Source organism: Alosa sapidissima, chromosome 2 (assembly GCF_018492685.1).
Source record: "Alosa sapidissima isolate fAloSap1 chromosome 2, fAloSap1.pri, whole genome shotgun sequence".
Classification (NCBI taxonomy): domain Eukaryota; kingdom Metazoa; phylum Chordata; class Actinopteri; order Clupeiformes; family Clupeidae; genus Alosa; species Alosa sapidissima.
In genome coordinates, this window is record NC_055958.1 from 15,217,833 (window position 1) to 15,234,912 (window position 17,080).

General features: G+C 46.1%; 1 protein-coding gene across 1 annotated transcript in view; it reads left to right on the forward strand.

Annotated features, from left to right (window-relative positions):
- Positions 1-16,594, forward strand: part of LOC121704052 (transmembrane protein FAM155A) — a 119,990-nt gene extending 103,396 nt beyond the window's left edge. Inside the window, exons 2-3 of the mRNA XM_042084615.1 lie at positions 10,085-10,256; positions 12,107-16,594. Coding sequence (XP_041940549.1) covers positions 10,085-10,256; positions 12,107-12,405 — 471 coding nt within the window. The 3' untranslated portion in view covers positions 12,406-16,594. The remainder of the gene's footprint in view (positions 1-10,084; positions 10,257-12,106) is intronic.
- The last annotated feature ends 486 nt before the right edge of the window (positions 16,595-17,080 follow it).

Genomic DNA, 17,080 nt, shown 5'->3' on the forward strand with positions numbered 1-17,080 from the left:
AGCATACACATAGTACACAGCAGATGCCTGTAATATACGCACCACCATATCCTGCACAGTGCACACGCTGACCCACACCCATGTAACTGCTTTGTGTTTGACCGACTGCGCCACTCAGTCTTGCACCTGCCCAGACCCACAACTTCCAGCACCTGGAGTTGGAGGGCGGACATGATAGCAAGGTGTGTGAGGGAGAGCATGCTAGCAAACACATGGGCGCTAACATCTCTTACTAGCATGTCTCTTAAAGGTTCAAGAGGGGGGTTTACCTAACTTGTACATACTACGCAGTGATCATACGAGCAGACTACCGTTACATACACACACACACACAAAAAAAGAAAGAAACACACACACACACACTCTGTCTTTCCCCACATCTATACCCACTCCAGTTCCCCATAGCAGTATGTTTTGAGCAGGCCTGTACAGTCTCAGTAGATGTCAGTGTTTATGTACAAACACAGCTGAAGTGATCCGTGGCTGATGCCAGCAAACACACCTCCTCACACTCCCTCACAAACGACGGCGCAGTGCGGCGATGCAAAGTCCCTCTGAGCCGCACGCATAGGGCTCACTTGGCAGATTAGTCGCCACACATTCATCATCTCCTCTCTCTCTCTTTCTTTTCTTAGTTTTACTCGCCTTTGTGGAATTCTTCTTCATCATCTTCTTCTTCTTCTTCTTCTTCTTCTTCTTCTTCTTCATCTTCTTCTCTAAAAGGGGATATTTATCATCATTTTGTCACATTTGCAATACTCATTTTGACCAGGGAAAGCAAAAAGACATTATCGGTTTGCGACTTCTTGCTTTTAGCGGTAAATTTGGGCCCCTGTTGAGAGAAATAGGAGTAAGAAAAGCACACGAGACACGGCGTTCTGCTGTGGTAATCAGCGACAGATGATTGCTGAGCCTCAGCATGTTCCACAGAGGGGAGCCATTCTGTTCCGTGTGGCAGGGGTCAGAGTCTCATTAGTGTGTGGTTTCTGGTGAGTCTCCTCCTCCTCCTCCTCTTTCTTTGGACTCAGTGATGCTGCTGTTTGTGTGTGTATGTTTGTTTGCTGCCTTTAGGATGCAGATTTCAGAAAGCTGAGCCCACATGTGGGTTGGTCAGCCATGTTGTGTGTGCCTCCTACTATAAGGTGCTTCAGCTCTTGACCAGGTCGATGGTGAAGTCCAGATGCAGTTTTGGTTAGCGTACCAAATATGAGTCTGTCAATTCAGCTGGGTTTTCAGAAGCTTTCACAGGACAGGTCAACAACTCCTAGTGAGGCGCATAGTGATATGGATGATGCGTTTGTCACAAGGTCAGAGCACTGCAGCCATGGGTTGCAATAACATACGAGTCAGTGTATCGCAGTAGGCTACGACATGTAGCTATGACCAAGCTCTCTGCTCCCCCAGGACCTTTGAACAACCGGCTGATGACTCCACCCCCCCCCCCCCCCCCCCCACCCAACCCCCAACATATTACACTCCAGCAGGGGTGGGGGAGGCCAGAACTGGAGGCCTCTGACTCACCCACCCACCATCAGCAGCAGCACCCTGCAGTCCCTCATGTGCCTCCTTCAGTTCGCGCATGAGACGGGGGCTACTTCAGTGGCAGCGCAAGTGCCAGCCACACATGGGCAGGCTGGCAGGCTGGAGAGAGTGATGAGCCCTCTCCACTCTGCAGACATCCAAGGCTGCCCGCTCACCGATAGGAAGTGTCTTCATCCCTCTCCTCTACTCTTCTCATCATTTCTTTCCTGTAACCTTGGGTCTTTTTCATTTCCTACCCCTCCCACCCCATAGAGTCCGTGTCAGATGAGGACAGGCCTGTGCAAGGTTGTGGGGGGGGGGGGGGGGGGGGGGTAAAAGGAGTATGACTAAGCCAAATAAGAGATGAATACGAGAAAGAAAAGAAAGGCAAGGAAGGAACGACGGAAAAGGGGCTTGTCAGGTTGCAGACGAGAGCTAGTGGAGGTTAAACTCTGAGCTTCTGAGGCGTCATTTTCACATCGAGGTAGAGTCAGCAGTTTGCCGTGTGTGTGTGAGAGAGAGAGACAGAGAGAGAGAGAGAGAGCTCATGACAGATAAAACATCAAAGAGCAGCCAGCTAGTGGCGTGGAACAGCGAAGGGAGGCCTCTTCCTCAAAAAAAACAATGCCGGAGGTCGCGGTGAGGCCCTTTGTCAATTACAGTGTCATTAGCTTCCATCAGAACGGCATAAAGCAGCGCGGCCCACTGGCTCGGCTAATGCCCAGAGAAAGCCAGTGAAATCCGACTCAGTCTGACAGAGGGAGAAAAAGACAAGGGGTTGGGGTTGGGGTTGGGGGAGGGGGGGGGGGGGGAGGGGGGAGATTAAAGGAGAAAAGAGTGTACAGTAAGAAAGGGTTTGGAGAAATATGAGGATAGACCCTGCGGGAGGATAAAGACCAACTATAGACCAATCTATTCCTTTCTTCTTCTAACTCTCTTTAGCTCGCTTTATAACGGCTCTGTCTGCTTTGGATGAAGTGGCGGTCATTCATTACCGTGAGAGCAGCTGGTAGTTGGTGCACGTTGGGCATCGGCTGGGTCCGAAGGGCTTGTATTTCTCCCCTGAAGTTTCAAGCAAGTCCTCCATGCACCTTTTACGCAAAAGAAGTAGGGCAGTCAGAGAGATGCCATAGACGTCTGCTCTATCTGGCCCTCTCTCCCTTATGCCATCTCTCTCTCTCTCTTTCTCTCTCCCTCTGTCTCTCTCTCTCTCTCTCTCTCTCTCGCTCCGTTCCTGGCCATAACTAATGAGCTTGCAGATGCCCCAGATGGCTTTGCCTTTCGGTGTGAGTAACGCTGCCACCATCGCCGCAAATAATCGTGGCCCTCCTTCTCACTAGTCTCTAGGCGTCTCGTCTCCACACTCCTCTCTTATTCGCTCGCTCCTCTTCTTTTTTTCCCTCCCTACTTCCCACTCGCGCTCTCTCTGTCATCCTCTGTTCATTTAATTCCCTCTACTGAGAATACTGGGCTAAAGAGAGAGAGAGAGAGGTTCTAAAAAACAGAAAATGAAACTAAGGGATTTTTTATTTTACTTTTTCCATTTCCTTCCTTCAGTTAAACCAGAGGGGGATGACATGTCAGTGGGAAAAAAGAGAAAAGGGCTGCCTCTATTTCCTTCTGTTTGTTCCGGGCGGCTGACCCCAGGGTGGTGTGGTGGCTGACCGTAACCCCCCCCCCCCCCCCCCCCCCCCCCCCCCGGTCTGAGAAAGCCATGTGAGGTAAGTCAGTCAGTGGCCTATACAGAGAGAGAGTATGGGGGGGAAGGGGGCAGGACAAATCTCCACTGACATTGTCAGAGCAGCCTGATTGAGCTCCTCTGCTGTGTACTGTGGGAAGGAGGAGAGGAAGGCAAGGCACAGCAGTAGCAGCGGCGGCGCCATCTGCCCAGCTAAACACCAGCGCCATCTACTGGTGTGGACGCACGGCTCACCATCACCTGACTCACGTGTCCACACACAAGCACATTACAGCACGCCGCAACTGAGACGGAGATGGATCGCGGCGCAGTATTAATAGAGGGTGTTGGAAGTGAGTTAGTCTCTGGGTAAAATATTTTTGGTTGAACAGGATAATAAGTTGGGGTCTTGGCTGCTCAATTGGACTCGGCGCGAAAGTGATTTGCTCACCAAAAAAACCCAATCTCCCCTCATCCGTGGCCAAAGTAATGGTGCCGTGCTCGCTTGCTCTCTCTTGCGCAGGTGTGCTGCAGACACAGGTGAGATGAGTCACTCCATATCTCTTCCTTAATGGAGCTCGCTGCAGAGGTGTGTGGGGGGGGGGGGGGGGCGACAGGGGCTGAAGGCTGAGCTAAAACCCAGAGAGGAATGGTTCATAGGTGTCTGTGTGAGTGGATAAATGGGTATTTGTGTTTTTGTAAGTGTGTGTACACTCTCTCTCTCTCTCTGTGTGTGTGCGCATGCGCGCATGTTTTTGTATTCTGTAAATATGTGCTGTGTGTGTTGTGTGTAGGTTTATGTATGTAGGTGTGTGTCATAGACAGTAAAAGAAATGGACGAACATACTCCGTCGTTTTCAATGGGAGGGCACTGAGTCAAATAGAACGATTTTTCAGTTGGTCCCCCCAGTACTGCGCAGACTCACACTTAACTTCGTGACGTTAGCCATCGAACTGAATCTTGTAACTCATATGATAGATACACAGAAATTCTTCTCACACTTCCTTCGCCTTCAAAGTCATCAAAGTTAAACATTTATTTATGTATTATTATTAATATCATCCTCACCAAGTCGTGTTAATGTTGAAGCTACCATACATGATCATCTTCAAAAACAGTCAACAAAACAAAAAAGTTATAGCCTTGAAGCTAATCTTCTTTCCACGTTTCCGACCTACGGTCAATCCGTCGAAAACCTCTGTAATGATTAGTGCCGTTTTAAAAAAAATTAGGTTTATTATTATTAGGTTGCCTCTGTGTAATGCTTTACCAGAGAGGGTTAAAGCGGAGCTAGTAATCAAGGATCTTTGGCTTTACCTTAACATACGGTCGTGTATGCTAGGTTTTGCTTATGAGTTACCGTCATACACAGTAAGGTGGACTGAGCTTCTTATCCAAACAATACGGTTATCTCCCTACGGCGCGAAAGAGAGATTACGTCAAAGCTAGCTTCCCTCCAACCGAACAAGCTAACCATTCTTCTTACGGGTAACCAACGTTACGGACGAGGTAGTGGAGTCTGTTTTGCCTTTGTAGTGTTTATGTGGATTACACAGAAGCTACAATATCGGCACAGGATATATGTTATATGAAGTTATGGTATTTCAAAAAAATCTTAGAATGAATGGGCTTCTATGGGAGTTAGCAGAGAGGTGGTCCCTCCAGCCTACGTCGATTCTTCTACTTCCGGGAATTCGCCTGCCCCCTTGGTGTGTGTGTGTGTGTGTGTGTGTGTGTTGTAGAGATAGGACAGGGATGAGGGAAAGGCAGTGTGTTGTCTGCAGCGGCAGCAGCAGGAGCAGGCTGAGCGAGCGTCGATGGGAAACATCAGCTGTGATGACACAGATTAAAAGTCCCCATGAGCGATGTGACATTTAGCCGCAAGCGCCTGGCTGTGGAAGGCCAATCTTCTGCGAATCGGCTGGAATTAGCCACCCATTCCTATTCACACACACACACACACAAACACACGCACACATACAAACACACACACACACCACATTTAGATGCACATACTCCCCTTCACAGGCACACACACACACACACACACACACACACAAACACACAGCTGCACTGGAATGTCTGTGTCGCTGCAAGTGAGCAGTGGATTAATGTCACTGGCTCTCCCAAATGCCAATGAAGCCTCACTGTCACCCACAGGCTGCCTCTGCACCTGACATTCACATGTATACACCTGCTACAGCTACAGCTGTGTGATATCACCACACACACACACACACACACACACACACACACTGGGATGGGTTACACTTCTTACATTCAAAATGTCTCCATAATCAACATAAAAATCACAGAGAGATGCTGTGACAGATCTGCTTTTGTTTAGTGTAGCAGAAAGCACAATTCAACAGAGAAGCTTATCACTTGTTATGAACGATTGTTTCTTTTTTATAGCACAATTAAAAATGGCTAGAGGCTCCATGAAAAAGACCAGGTCCAAAAAGGAAGAGACTGAGCCATGCAGCAGTGGATATTTTAACCACTATGGAGAGTGGCAACCGCGCAGAGGTCTGGAGTCTGCATGTGCTCTTTAGATTACATGGCTGATTACAGGAGAAATGCCTTTGTATTTGTACGGTTGCTGAATGTGGCCAAAAGGTGGTACTGTAAATGTGATTTTAAATTATGTAGATAAATGCATTTAGATCTGTATTTTGTGTGTGTGTGTGTGTGTGTGTGTGTGTGTGTGTGTGTGTGTGTGTGTGTGTGTGTGTGTGTGTGTGTGTTTGTGTGTGTGGGCTGCTGTGTGTGGCTGGTTTGTGAAAGGTGTGTGTAGGGTTGATAGGATATGTGTGTGTATGGACAGGTGCAAGTGTATACATTTGTGTGGGTTTCACCAGACATGCTTGCATTTCAGATTTCACAGCATCTGGAGAGTGTGCCTAAATGGGAGAGCATGATGAAAATATCTCTCTCTCTCGTGTGTGTGTGTGTGTGTTGTGTTGTGTGTGTGTGTGTGTGTGTGTGTGTGTGTGTGTGTGTGTGTGTGTGTGTGTGTGTGTGTGTGTGTACACATGTGCGTGCACTGCTTAATTTGCCTCTCAATAGACTAGTCCTCCCTGCTGTACTGATCTATGATGCTGCGCATGTGTCGAACATCACAATGCAATTGCCAATGTCTGTCAACTCCTACCCAATCAGCCTTTGAACAGACCCACATGACATTAATCTCTCTCTCTCTCTCTCTCTCTCTCTCTCTCTCTCTCTGTCACACACACACACACACACACACCTCCCCCATACGGCCTCAGAGGACACTAGGTGACGAAATTCAGGATGGGGGAGGTGTATCTGTCAGGGAAGTGTGACCTTGCAGTTCCGTCAACCTCCAGTCCAGCAAATCCTCTACAGCTACCATTCGCTACTCACATTCCCTTCAGAGGCTTCCATTGTCATGTCTAATACTAATATTCCCCCTTGATGAGACTAATATCGCTTTGTGCTGCAGACAAGACGTCTAAGAGAAGACAGACAGAGAGACGGTAGAGTAGACAAACCGTGCTCTTGGCGGTTCACACTCGAGTGCTGATGCTATCAGAGTCCTCCAGCTGTCCTCAAACAATCCCTGCGTCTCTCTCTCTCTCTCTCTCTCTCTCTGGATTTCGGACCAACTGGGCCTTTTCATTATTTTCCCTTAATACGTGATTTTATTCCTTTTGAATGTCACGGGGGGAGAGAAGCAGCCTGAGATGACCCATTGCTAAGGAGAGCTGGGTCCGGTTGGGTCAGAAAAGAGGACGCTCCTCCCCTCCTGTGAGGTGGCGCGTCAAGCCGCACCGTCCTCCACTTCAGTCTCGGTCGGCCTTATCCTCACCGTGGGTGGATAGAGTGCTTTACATCATCCGGCATTAGTGTCCTCCTGCTGAGCACTTGCGTATATAGAACCTATAGAAGAATGGCTCTGCTATCTGCTAGCCTTGCGAGTACAATAAAGGCCTGCTATTCTTTATTTATTTTTTGCTGCTTAGTGTCTGTGTGTCTGTCTTTCTTTCTACTTTCCTTCCTTCTTGTTTGTTGGTTGTGTCCTTCCTCTCTTCCCTCCTTATTAGTTTCTCTCTTCCTGTCTTTCTTTCTTTTTATTTCTTTCGTGTTCTGTCCCTCATAAACAGTTGACGGGAGATGACAGCACATAAATATTGTGTCTCAGCCCTCTCTCTCTCTGGAGGAGCACTGACATGCTGTATGACAGGACCGGAACGCACGCGACGTCTGCTGGAGTGGAAAGAGCTTCCGGCAGGTTTAGGCAGTGGCGGCGGTGTCCAGTGGGGGTGTCCAGGGGCGATGTCATGGCAGTGCTCATAATTAACAGAGTTGTTTGGGGCACCAGGGTGGGTGGTTGGGGGGGGGGGGGCAATGCAAGTTAGACGTGGTGTCTGCTAGCAGGAGACAGCTCAGCTCCTCGTTCCACCCCATCGAGGACTTCTTAGAGAGAGCTGCAGGAGCATGTTAACTACACGACGTGGGAGACAGTAGGTAAGCCCCCACTGCCGTAACCCGCACAGCCCCTGTAGATGTAAGCAGAAAGCAAAACAGAAGAAAAAGGTTAAAGAGAGTGAGCGAGAAGTGGAGAGTGAAAGACAGAGAGAGAGAGAGAGAGAGAGAGGAGACGAAGAGAGAGAGAGAGAGAGAGAGAGAGGAGACGAAGAGAGAGAGAGAGAGCAGATGATGAATTTGATGAATTAAAATCTGGAGACTGCGAAAGCTGCAGGCCCATTAGGGTTGGCGTGGTGGGACACGGGCGAGAGGGTGTTTGGTTTTTGACTAATAGCGGGCCCGCTGGCAGGCCTTCTTTCGGAGGTCCCCGTTTCCGACGCCCTGATAGACGCGCTGCCATTAGCGTAGCAGTCCTCATTCATCCAGGCTTTTAGCGGCCCTGACAGTGTTGTTCTTAAGATGGAAAGGGACGCCGCAGCAGATATGTAGAAGAGACACTCTCCCTTCATTTCTCTCTCCTCAGACGTCCGTGTGAGTGAGGGGACTCGGATGGGTCACGCAGTTACGGCTGCCAGCCCTGGGGGAGGGCGGCTGCATTACTGAGCTTGATTTATCTCGGCCTTTTACCAGTGTTACGGCCTTAAATGGAGATCAGGTTATGCAGTGCTTGAAACAAAAGGTGAGATCAGAGGGTGAGCAAAAGGCAGATAGCATTATGCTCCACTGAATAGTACTACAGAGGATGTGGATCCAAAAGCCGTGTCCTAACTGCATAGGCTAGGATGCCAACGAAAGTCAGTGACAAAATCAGTTTGATTACTTTGTTTTTGCAGAACTTGAGAACTTGCAGAACTTGAGAACTAAGTGCCCTGTTTCTATTGCCTTCCTGTCGCTCACGTTCTTCTGCTTTATTGAATTAAGAACATGACAGAACAACGTATTTAACAGATTCAGTGTGCATAGAGATCATACTGTATGCGATAGTCGGACACTCACAATAAAATATGCTTAGTCACCTGATTTATGTTGACTGTGCGGTTCAGCCCTGGGCTTAGACCTCGTATTGGGATGTGGCCATGCTAGCCAAAGAGGCTAAAACACAAGGCTGCTAGCATCTGTGGCTACTGTGTTTTTGTCAGGTGCCAGGTTTACTTACTTCACAGCTACTGTACCTACTGGCTATTACAGTTACAGTTACAGCTTCTACACACAGTTGCGTGCATTGCAGTGCTGGACATCCCATTCACTCTGCATGGGCTCACGTCATCTGTTGCCGAACTGAATTGTGGGTCCGTTGTGTTGCGTTTCTCCCGTCGCTCGCGTTGAGAAGTTCAGCTGTTGCTGCACCGACAGACTGCACCGGCCAATCAAGCCAATCGACGGACAGCACCAACCAATCAAATTACGGTTATACTTCAAGTCATTTGCATAGCTACCATCGGGACACCCACTGGCATGCGTTGACGGAACGCAACTGTGTGTAGAAGCAGTTACCCCCTACAGTAAACTTCACTTCCAGCCAAGTCTCGGCCCAATATAACTTGTATTGTTTTAACCATGTGGTTTTGCACCTGGCAAACTTGAAGCACCTCAGATTGGAGAAGGGTATGTTAGCAATGAGGCTAAAACCCATGGGTGCTAGCATCTGTCAACTATCTATCTTGTCTGGTAATATGTCGGGAGGGAGGTTTTCTCACTGAACAGCTGCAGTATCCACTTGCTACCACACATGCCACCACCTAAACAAACTTAAAATTGGCAGAGGTTTAGCCAAATATGGCAAACCTAACTCACTTTTTGTTTACTATGCATGCCCTGTTTGCAAAATACTGTCCAGATGTATTTTTTCTTAATTTCCTTCATAACATAAATGCGTAACATACTGCGGGTCATGCTTCTTACTGTCATTGGAAAGCCCACATCAAAGAATGTATGACTCATACGCTGTCTGTCCACAAGTTAGAGAGTGTGTGTGTGGCCCCCCTGAAGTGGCAGAAAAGTTGGTGCTAACAGTGTTTGACTTCTGTGCCATTCGCACATGTGATTATTTGATTGTATGCAGCGTGAGAAAGAGAGAACAGACTGCCATCTGGTGTGCTTTTCAAAATGGAAGCCATATTAGGAATGACGTCCGTGTATGTGTGTGTGTGCATGAGAGAGAGAGAGAGAGAGAGAGAGAGTGTGTCCGTGTATTTACGCATGAGAGAAAGAGAGTGGATGCTGAGTTGCCAGGATGCGTGGGTGTTGGGGGGGGGGGGGGATTAGCTGATGAGTGTTTCCACGGCGCCAGTGATGTAATCAGTGGGAATTGAAATCCAGCTTTTCAGGCATTAACCCTCTCACTTTCTCTCTCCCTCTCAATCCCTCTGTCTCTCCCTCCTCCCTCTGTCTCCCTCTCTCTTTCACTCTCTCGCCCTCTGTCTCTGCAGACTGTCTACAAACCCTGGCTGTGCTCCCAGTACTTCCAGACGACACAGATGCACTGCAGCAACAAGATCCCCTGCAGGCAATACTGCCTGGAGGTGCAGCAGAGGTGTCCGTTCATATTGCCAGACAACGATGATCTCATTCACGGAGGGAGCCCTAGTTTCAGATGCCCAGGTGAACAGAACCAAATGCCCTTGGGCTTGTAAAGCCTCTGTGCTTACTTTCTCTCTCTCTCTCTCTCTTGGTCTCTCTCTTCTGCTCTCGTTCTGTCTTTCATTGTCCCCCTGACTTGTTCTGGCACCTCTGCAAAGTCAGGGCTGTACTGAGACTTAGGTATTGGGCTGCTGTGACTGTGCTGTAGCTGCTCTAATGCAATCACCGCTGCCACCTTGTGGTCATGGGTGGTATTAGTGACTTGACATTTCCCCAGCCTCCTGTCCCTGCGTCTCTACCCGAGCACTTGTCTTCCCCTCGTGGTGATGGGAGTCTTGGGACGTGTAGTTCAGCCAGGGTTTCTTTGATGTGTCGGGGGCCAAGTGAACAGGCCATGACCTCCCATAATCCTCCTGGTGTTATGATGAGTCGTGCACAGTGGATTCAGCTGCCCTCGCCGTGCCTCTTTGGAAGGCATGCCCCTCCTCGATCAAGTCTTGTGGCTGGTGGCGACGGAGAGTCCTGCTGGACAGAAGAATTGTGTTGGTGCTGACCCGCTTAGAGGCCGACTGCATGGTCAGCCCGCAACGCAATTACCCAGAAGCTCTAATCGCCTTAGCGTCCAGTGAGCTGTCAACAGAAGCTTTTTTTTGTATCAGTGCACTTGGAAGTACTCTGTTGCCTAAAACCACTGCACGAATCACAAATTTTAGTGCCTTCAGCCAAACCATTCATGACCTTAGAGAGAGAACAGCGGTAGCCCTCTTTAGGGGTACCATGTTTAATATGAGGTGTGAAGACCTGGTGGTAGCAGCACAGCTGGATTAAAAAGTAGCAGTTGAGTCGTAAATATTTTTCTACCAGCCGAGTACTTACATGCACAGTTTCTGGTGTGGCTGGGAAGTCAAGAACTCAAATTTAATTCTAAAAAATGTAATTATGCTGCACTGAATCCTTGATGCTTTCGTATGCCATGGAATTGCTATATACATTGTTGGACATGCAGAAACCTCTTAAAATGAATGCATTTGTTTTTTTAGCCAAAAGGTTTATGGAGTCAGCCACACTGCTCTAGATGCATATAGTATGCACTATATACTGTAGTGCCAAGCTCGGGTCAAGGGACTGCCAATGTCTGTATGAAGAATAATAGTTCTCTTAGCGCAGCCAAAATGAACGCATCAAGTTCAAGACGATATCATGTGGCAGTGTAGTGGTTAAGGAGATAGTGTGCAGTAGCCTGAAAGTTGTGGGTTCAATTCCTGGCTTCCACTGCTGTGCCCTTGAGAGATAGAACTAACGACTGGCCTTTGGCCGTAGCAACTATCCATTTTGAACTAGTAACGGCAGTTTGTCCTGCAAGTTGAGAAATTAGTTGATATGTGTTGTTAATGCACTTACAAGGTTTAAGTTAATGCACTTACGAGGTTTAAACGGCCCTCTGCTTCGCGTCGGGGCCGTTTTACAACCTCCAACGTGCATTAACTTCTGTGAACAGACCACCGTGTCGTCCATTATCCCTTACATATGTAAGTCACTTTGGACAACTGTGTCTGCTCAATGAATAAATGCAAATGTAGAGCATGTTATGCTGTGACGACCCAGACAACTGTGTGTTAATAGTCATGAAAAGGGGCTTGTCTGCTGAAGAAATGGCTATGCTGTTTCCAAAGAAACCCAGTAGAAAAAAATAACATACCTTACAAGGGTCTGACTGAGTGCATGGCTTTGGACTGACACAAGTTTTCATGGTTTTTTGTTGTACTTGCAAAAAACATATGGTAAGCTGCATGTTGTTAGTATGTCTTGCTAATTTGTTTGGGTCTGTCTTTTCCCTTCTGCTCATCTCTTTTTCTCTCTGACACCTCAAGGGCTGTCGAAGAATCAGCATACCCAATCTGAGACAGAGTGCTGTGACGTGCGATGGATCATCCACTCAGACAACAGCTCCGTGGGGACGTTGAAAAGAAGCCACCCATCGTGTCAGCACAGGAACTCTCTGAGCTCCTCGGCAGCCTCCAGACTGTGCAACAGCAGGCTCAAACTCTGCCTGCTGGTCCTGGTCCTCCTCCATACGGTCGCCACTCTCACCGCATCCCATAATGCCACCGGCCTGAGCCTCCCGACAATCTCGCCTCTGGACGAGAACTCCAACGCCAACGAAGAGTGACGCGTGCCTCGCTGGCCATAAAAGAACTCGCAGTCGGCACGTCGGCACCGTCGGCACCCTGGTCAGCAATTGTCGGGGGCGAGCGTGTCATGCACCCGCAATGCTTTCTGGGACATGTAGTGCAGGGGGGGCAGAAGATGACATGCAAACAATCAAACAAAACAAACAGACCCTTAAATAAGACAAAAAACTCAAAACGGACAAACACTTAAAAAATGATAAGAACAAGGGACAACACCACAGCCTGGAAGAAAAGGCCACTCTAGAGCTGAGTTTCTCTCACACACCTTTCTTTTTGTTGTTTTTGTCTTTTCTATGAACAGTGTGTCAGTACAACTTTGATTTTGTTGCACTAGATAGGAAAAAAAGTATTTATTTGGTTTCTCTTCTTTTTTGTATGTGCACAAAAAGGGAAACTTGGGACACCTAACAAGTTACACGTGTGTGTGGCAGGAACTGGAACTGAATGTGTGCATATTTGTGTGAGTGTGTCTGTGTGCATGTGTTTGTTTGGGTGCCCACAAGGTTCCATTTTGTTTGCATTCCTTATCATGAATCAGAATAGTCAAACATGGCTGGTCTGTCAATACCGAATATGATGTCGTCTTTTTATAAATATATTCCCAAATCTCAAAGCCACTTAAGGAAGAAAAAAACATTCAGAATTCTCTTTCTAATCCGAACCAACGACAAGCTTATCCACCTTTGGAGCCTCGCAATGGATGCATGTGTAAGCAAATATGTGTCATTGTGATGTCACTTCCTGCTCTGCAGCATCAAGCATCAGGAAGCTGAAATAAGCAAGGCGGTCAGAATCTTCATACTTATGTTTTAGCCCTTTAGAAACATTCTTAAAGATAAAATATATATATATATGTATTCTCTCTTCTATAGTTGCATGTTATTATGTCAATGTTTAGAAAAACCATGGCCTTGATTCTTTTGATAATCCCTATGATATTCAGACGGCAGTTGTGAGGCCGTCTACTGGAACTGAAAACAACGGAACTTTCCAGAAGCAGTAAAGCTTGTCGATTCTCTGTGTGAAGTCTGAAGTCAACGCTTAACACCCCCTGAGACATGACAGAACAGCACCACGCTCTTTTCCCCCTCTATCCCTTACATGGCATCGCGTAAAGGGCTTATTGATCATTTACACACCGTCACACGCTCACAAACACACACATCCCACACTTAGTTGTAGATGCATATTGTTGTTTGGTTGGGTTGTTCATGTATGTATGTAAATATATAAATATCTCAGATGACACTTTGTGCTTTAGGGTGTCATGGAGAACAGGCAAGTCACCAGGCCCAATCATTTACCCGCTGTGTGAGGAGGGACCGACGGTCGCGAGACGTGTTAGCCGTTAGCACATTAGCCATAGTGCTAACTCGAAAGATTAGTTGGAAAGAGACGCTTAAGGGCTGATCTTTTAACTTTCATTTGATCCTGTACCTTTGCTTTTCCTCGTTCTGTTTTCCTTTTCCTCTACGGGTGAGCTCCGCCAAGGGGCGACGAACATGGGCATATGTAGGTGGACAGAGATCGGTTTTACTTGCTGATGAGAGAGGAAAGAAAAAATAAAAGCATGGAGCAAAAAGTCTCGTCAAGACCTATTGCATTCCAGGGGTGTCCTTTGTGGCTGTGCAGATTTCTTAAAGCAGGGCAGCTCCATGCCAAACTAGTGTTTCAAACCAGCAGCAGGCAGAGGAGAGAGTGAGTGAGACAGAGAAAGAGAGTCTACCTCTATCTCTGAGTGCGGAAGAGGTTTACGCGCTGACGCAACGCTCAGACAAAACGGAGACATTCCTTTGGTGAGCGTATTACTATACTGGAAACCGACACAAGCTATGTTTTCAACGGACTTCTCTGTCAGACAACACATAAAAACTCAAACGTTTTATAGCCTACTATGAGGTAATATGATGGTCTCTCTTGTTTTAGACTGCAGTACAACTAGCTTAATGCACCTATCCTTTTGCTATGGATGGGTTCAGAATACATTATGTTACATGTATGGATCACTTCCCATGGGATTAACATGGGCATCATTATGATTTTACTTTTAATTGTAAAGCCCACATTTATGGCTGTGTTCATGTATTCTTTATCCTATTTCCTTTTTCAGTGGCTTCTGTTTACCTTCTCACTATTCCAGTGTGTCTTAAGTCCGTCATCTACCTCCACGTTGCCATCTGCCCGTTGCCATTGCAGGTCTACACTGGTCTCTGAAGCCACTGTCCACAAGCCAAGTGGACCACACACACCATTGGAGTGGTCACCCTGCTTATTCATACTGTGTCCTTTAGGAGCCTCCGAGTAGCCTTGTTTTATCCATTTGGTCAGAGAGGCCAAGAAAGGGTTTTGACTAGCTTATAGCGAAGCACATTCAATTCCACTATGACAACAAGAGGGCACTTGTAAAATAGCTGGAAATGAGTAGATAAGCAGACCACAGAGGGGTGTTAGGGTTCATTCATTGAAAGAGGGCCCACTGCACTGAGCTCTACCACAAGTACAACCAAATCAAAATCGTGTAACCAAGGAAGCTTAGTAACCAGATAAACAACAGACAGAAGGTGTTTGTCTATGTTACAAAAATCATCTATCCAACTTTAATTGGGTAATCTTTTGTCAAATCTCATCTCAATCAAGATATCACAAGAAGCACACCTACACTGATGATCCTACCTCTTATTGTTTTATAGTTGTACTTAGTGTAAGCCAGCATCAAAATCAAACACAGAGAAGATGAGGAGCTTCTTCACAGACAGTCTGACACGCTTTGTGTGAGCAGACAGGGAAACAGACCTGAAACCATGAACATACACACATACAGTAATTAACCAAGATTGTATTCACACAGGCAGATTGTAGGCCAGAGGGATTGTATTACAGATATGCAGTAAAGAGGAGTGCCAGGCTAGTGCAAGTCTTGTGTAGATTTATGAGAGCTCCTCCTCATTTAAGCAAGCTTTTAGGTAAACCTTGCTAATACAAGCGCGCTGTTATAATACCACCACTTCACTCACTCAGACCCAAACTCCACACACACACATGCACACAAGAAACATCCACTCATTAGTTTCTGTCAAAGACTGAGGAGTAGGGCATTGTGAGACACAACGGTAGACACTTCTGGTTGCTGCTCATAAACTGAAACACAAAATCTTGTCTGCACAAACAGTTTGATGCATAACATAGTTATGAAAATCCCTGGAGTTAGATTCTACAAATACTATCCATAAACTCCCTGGGTAGAAGATAAACTGGGTAAAAGATCAAATCTACTATTGCATTGTTAATATTACATTTTGACCAGCTGTTAGCTCTTGTGGTTCACTGAAAAATTATGAAGCATCACACTCAAAACTTGCTTTGGGCCATCTGCATTCTAGCTGGCTGTCTGAATTAAACTTGTAAAACAAGTTAATTTAAACATGAACATGATTAACAGGGTGTTTACCTTAACAGTTTTTGAAGACATGTAAGTCCTTTGTCAAAGACTATCAAAATGACTTACCACCATAGCATCAACACACACGCCAAACTTATGATGCCACCTATTGGCTGACTGTGTTGTATTTCAGTTTTAGCATTGCCTCATGAATGTTTGCATTATATGTCAGATCGAACCAGTCACTTATACCAACTGCACAGAGAGTACCAACCAGTACCAACTCAACAGCAAAGTCCCCCATTTCTCCTCCAAGCCACTAAGGTCTTTGAGCTGTGTGAGTGTTTGCTTGTGTGTGTGTGAGAGAGAGTATATTTCCTTTGCCTGTAGACTATGAAAACAGCGGTGTAAATTAGATCACCTCACATGATCTTTTACCACGCCAGGAGAAATAACTATATTCACACGCATACTATTCTTTTCTCTCCAAACCTGTAGACCTATGCAGCCCAGAACTTCTGTTCTCTGTTTGTCTGATTGTTTGTTTCTTCTTTTGTAAATATGTCATGAGAATGAGGTCACCTCCCGTTTTGGGGTTATCTCGTGTTACGAGTCATTATTATCATTGTTATTATTCATATTATTATTATTTTGTACTGTTAACGTCTGATATCATCAACTGGAGTTCCTGTTGAGGTCTATGAGAGTAATGTGATGTAGTCAAGCATTAGGACTATCCTCTGGATCACAACCTCACTGAGAAGAAAAAGGCTGTGATGGTGTATAAGAAAAAGCAATGATTAAAAAAAATAAATATATATATATATATATATATATATATATATATATATATATATATATATATATATATATATATACACACAAAAAGGTGAAAAGGCATATAGAAATATCATTATGATTATTATTGAACTACCGGTATATTGTAATATTATAGATGCTTTAGTTCAGTAACTTCTTTAATTTTTTTACAAATGAACTTTGATGAAATTATTTATAAAAAAAAATCTCACAAGTCATGATCTTTTCAAAAAAGTATGAAAACTACTGCTACAATTACTAAAATTGTGTTCTGATGAAAATAAACAGAGACGTTATCTGTTACCTTGTGTCTGGGCCTTTTCTTTTCTATGGTCCGTCAGAGAAGGGCTGTGTCTCAAACCGCCCTGATTTAAATGGTGGGTAATGTGCAAAGTCTGTCAACAAACAAAGTTCACCTGCATAAACTTCAATGTCTTAGCCGTTCTGAACGTGAC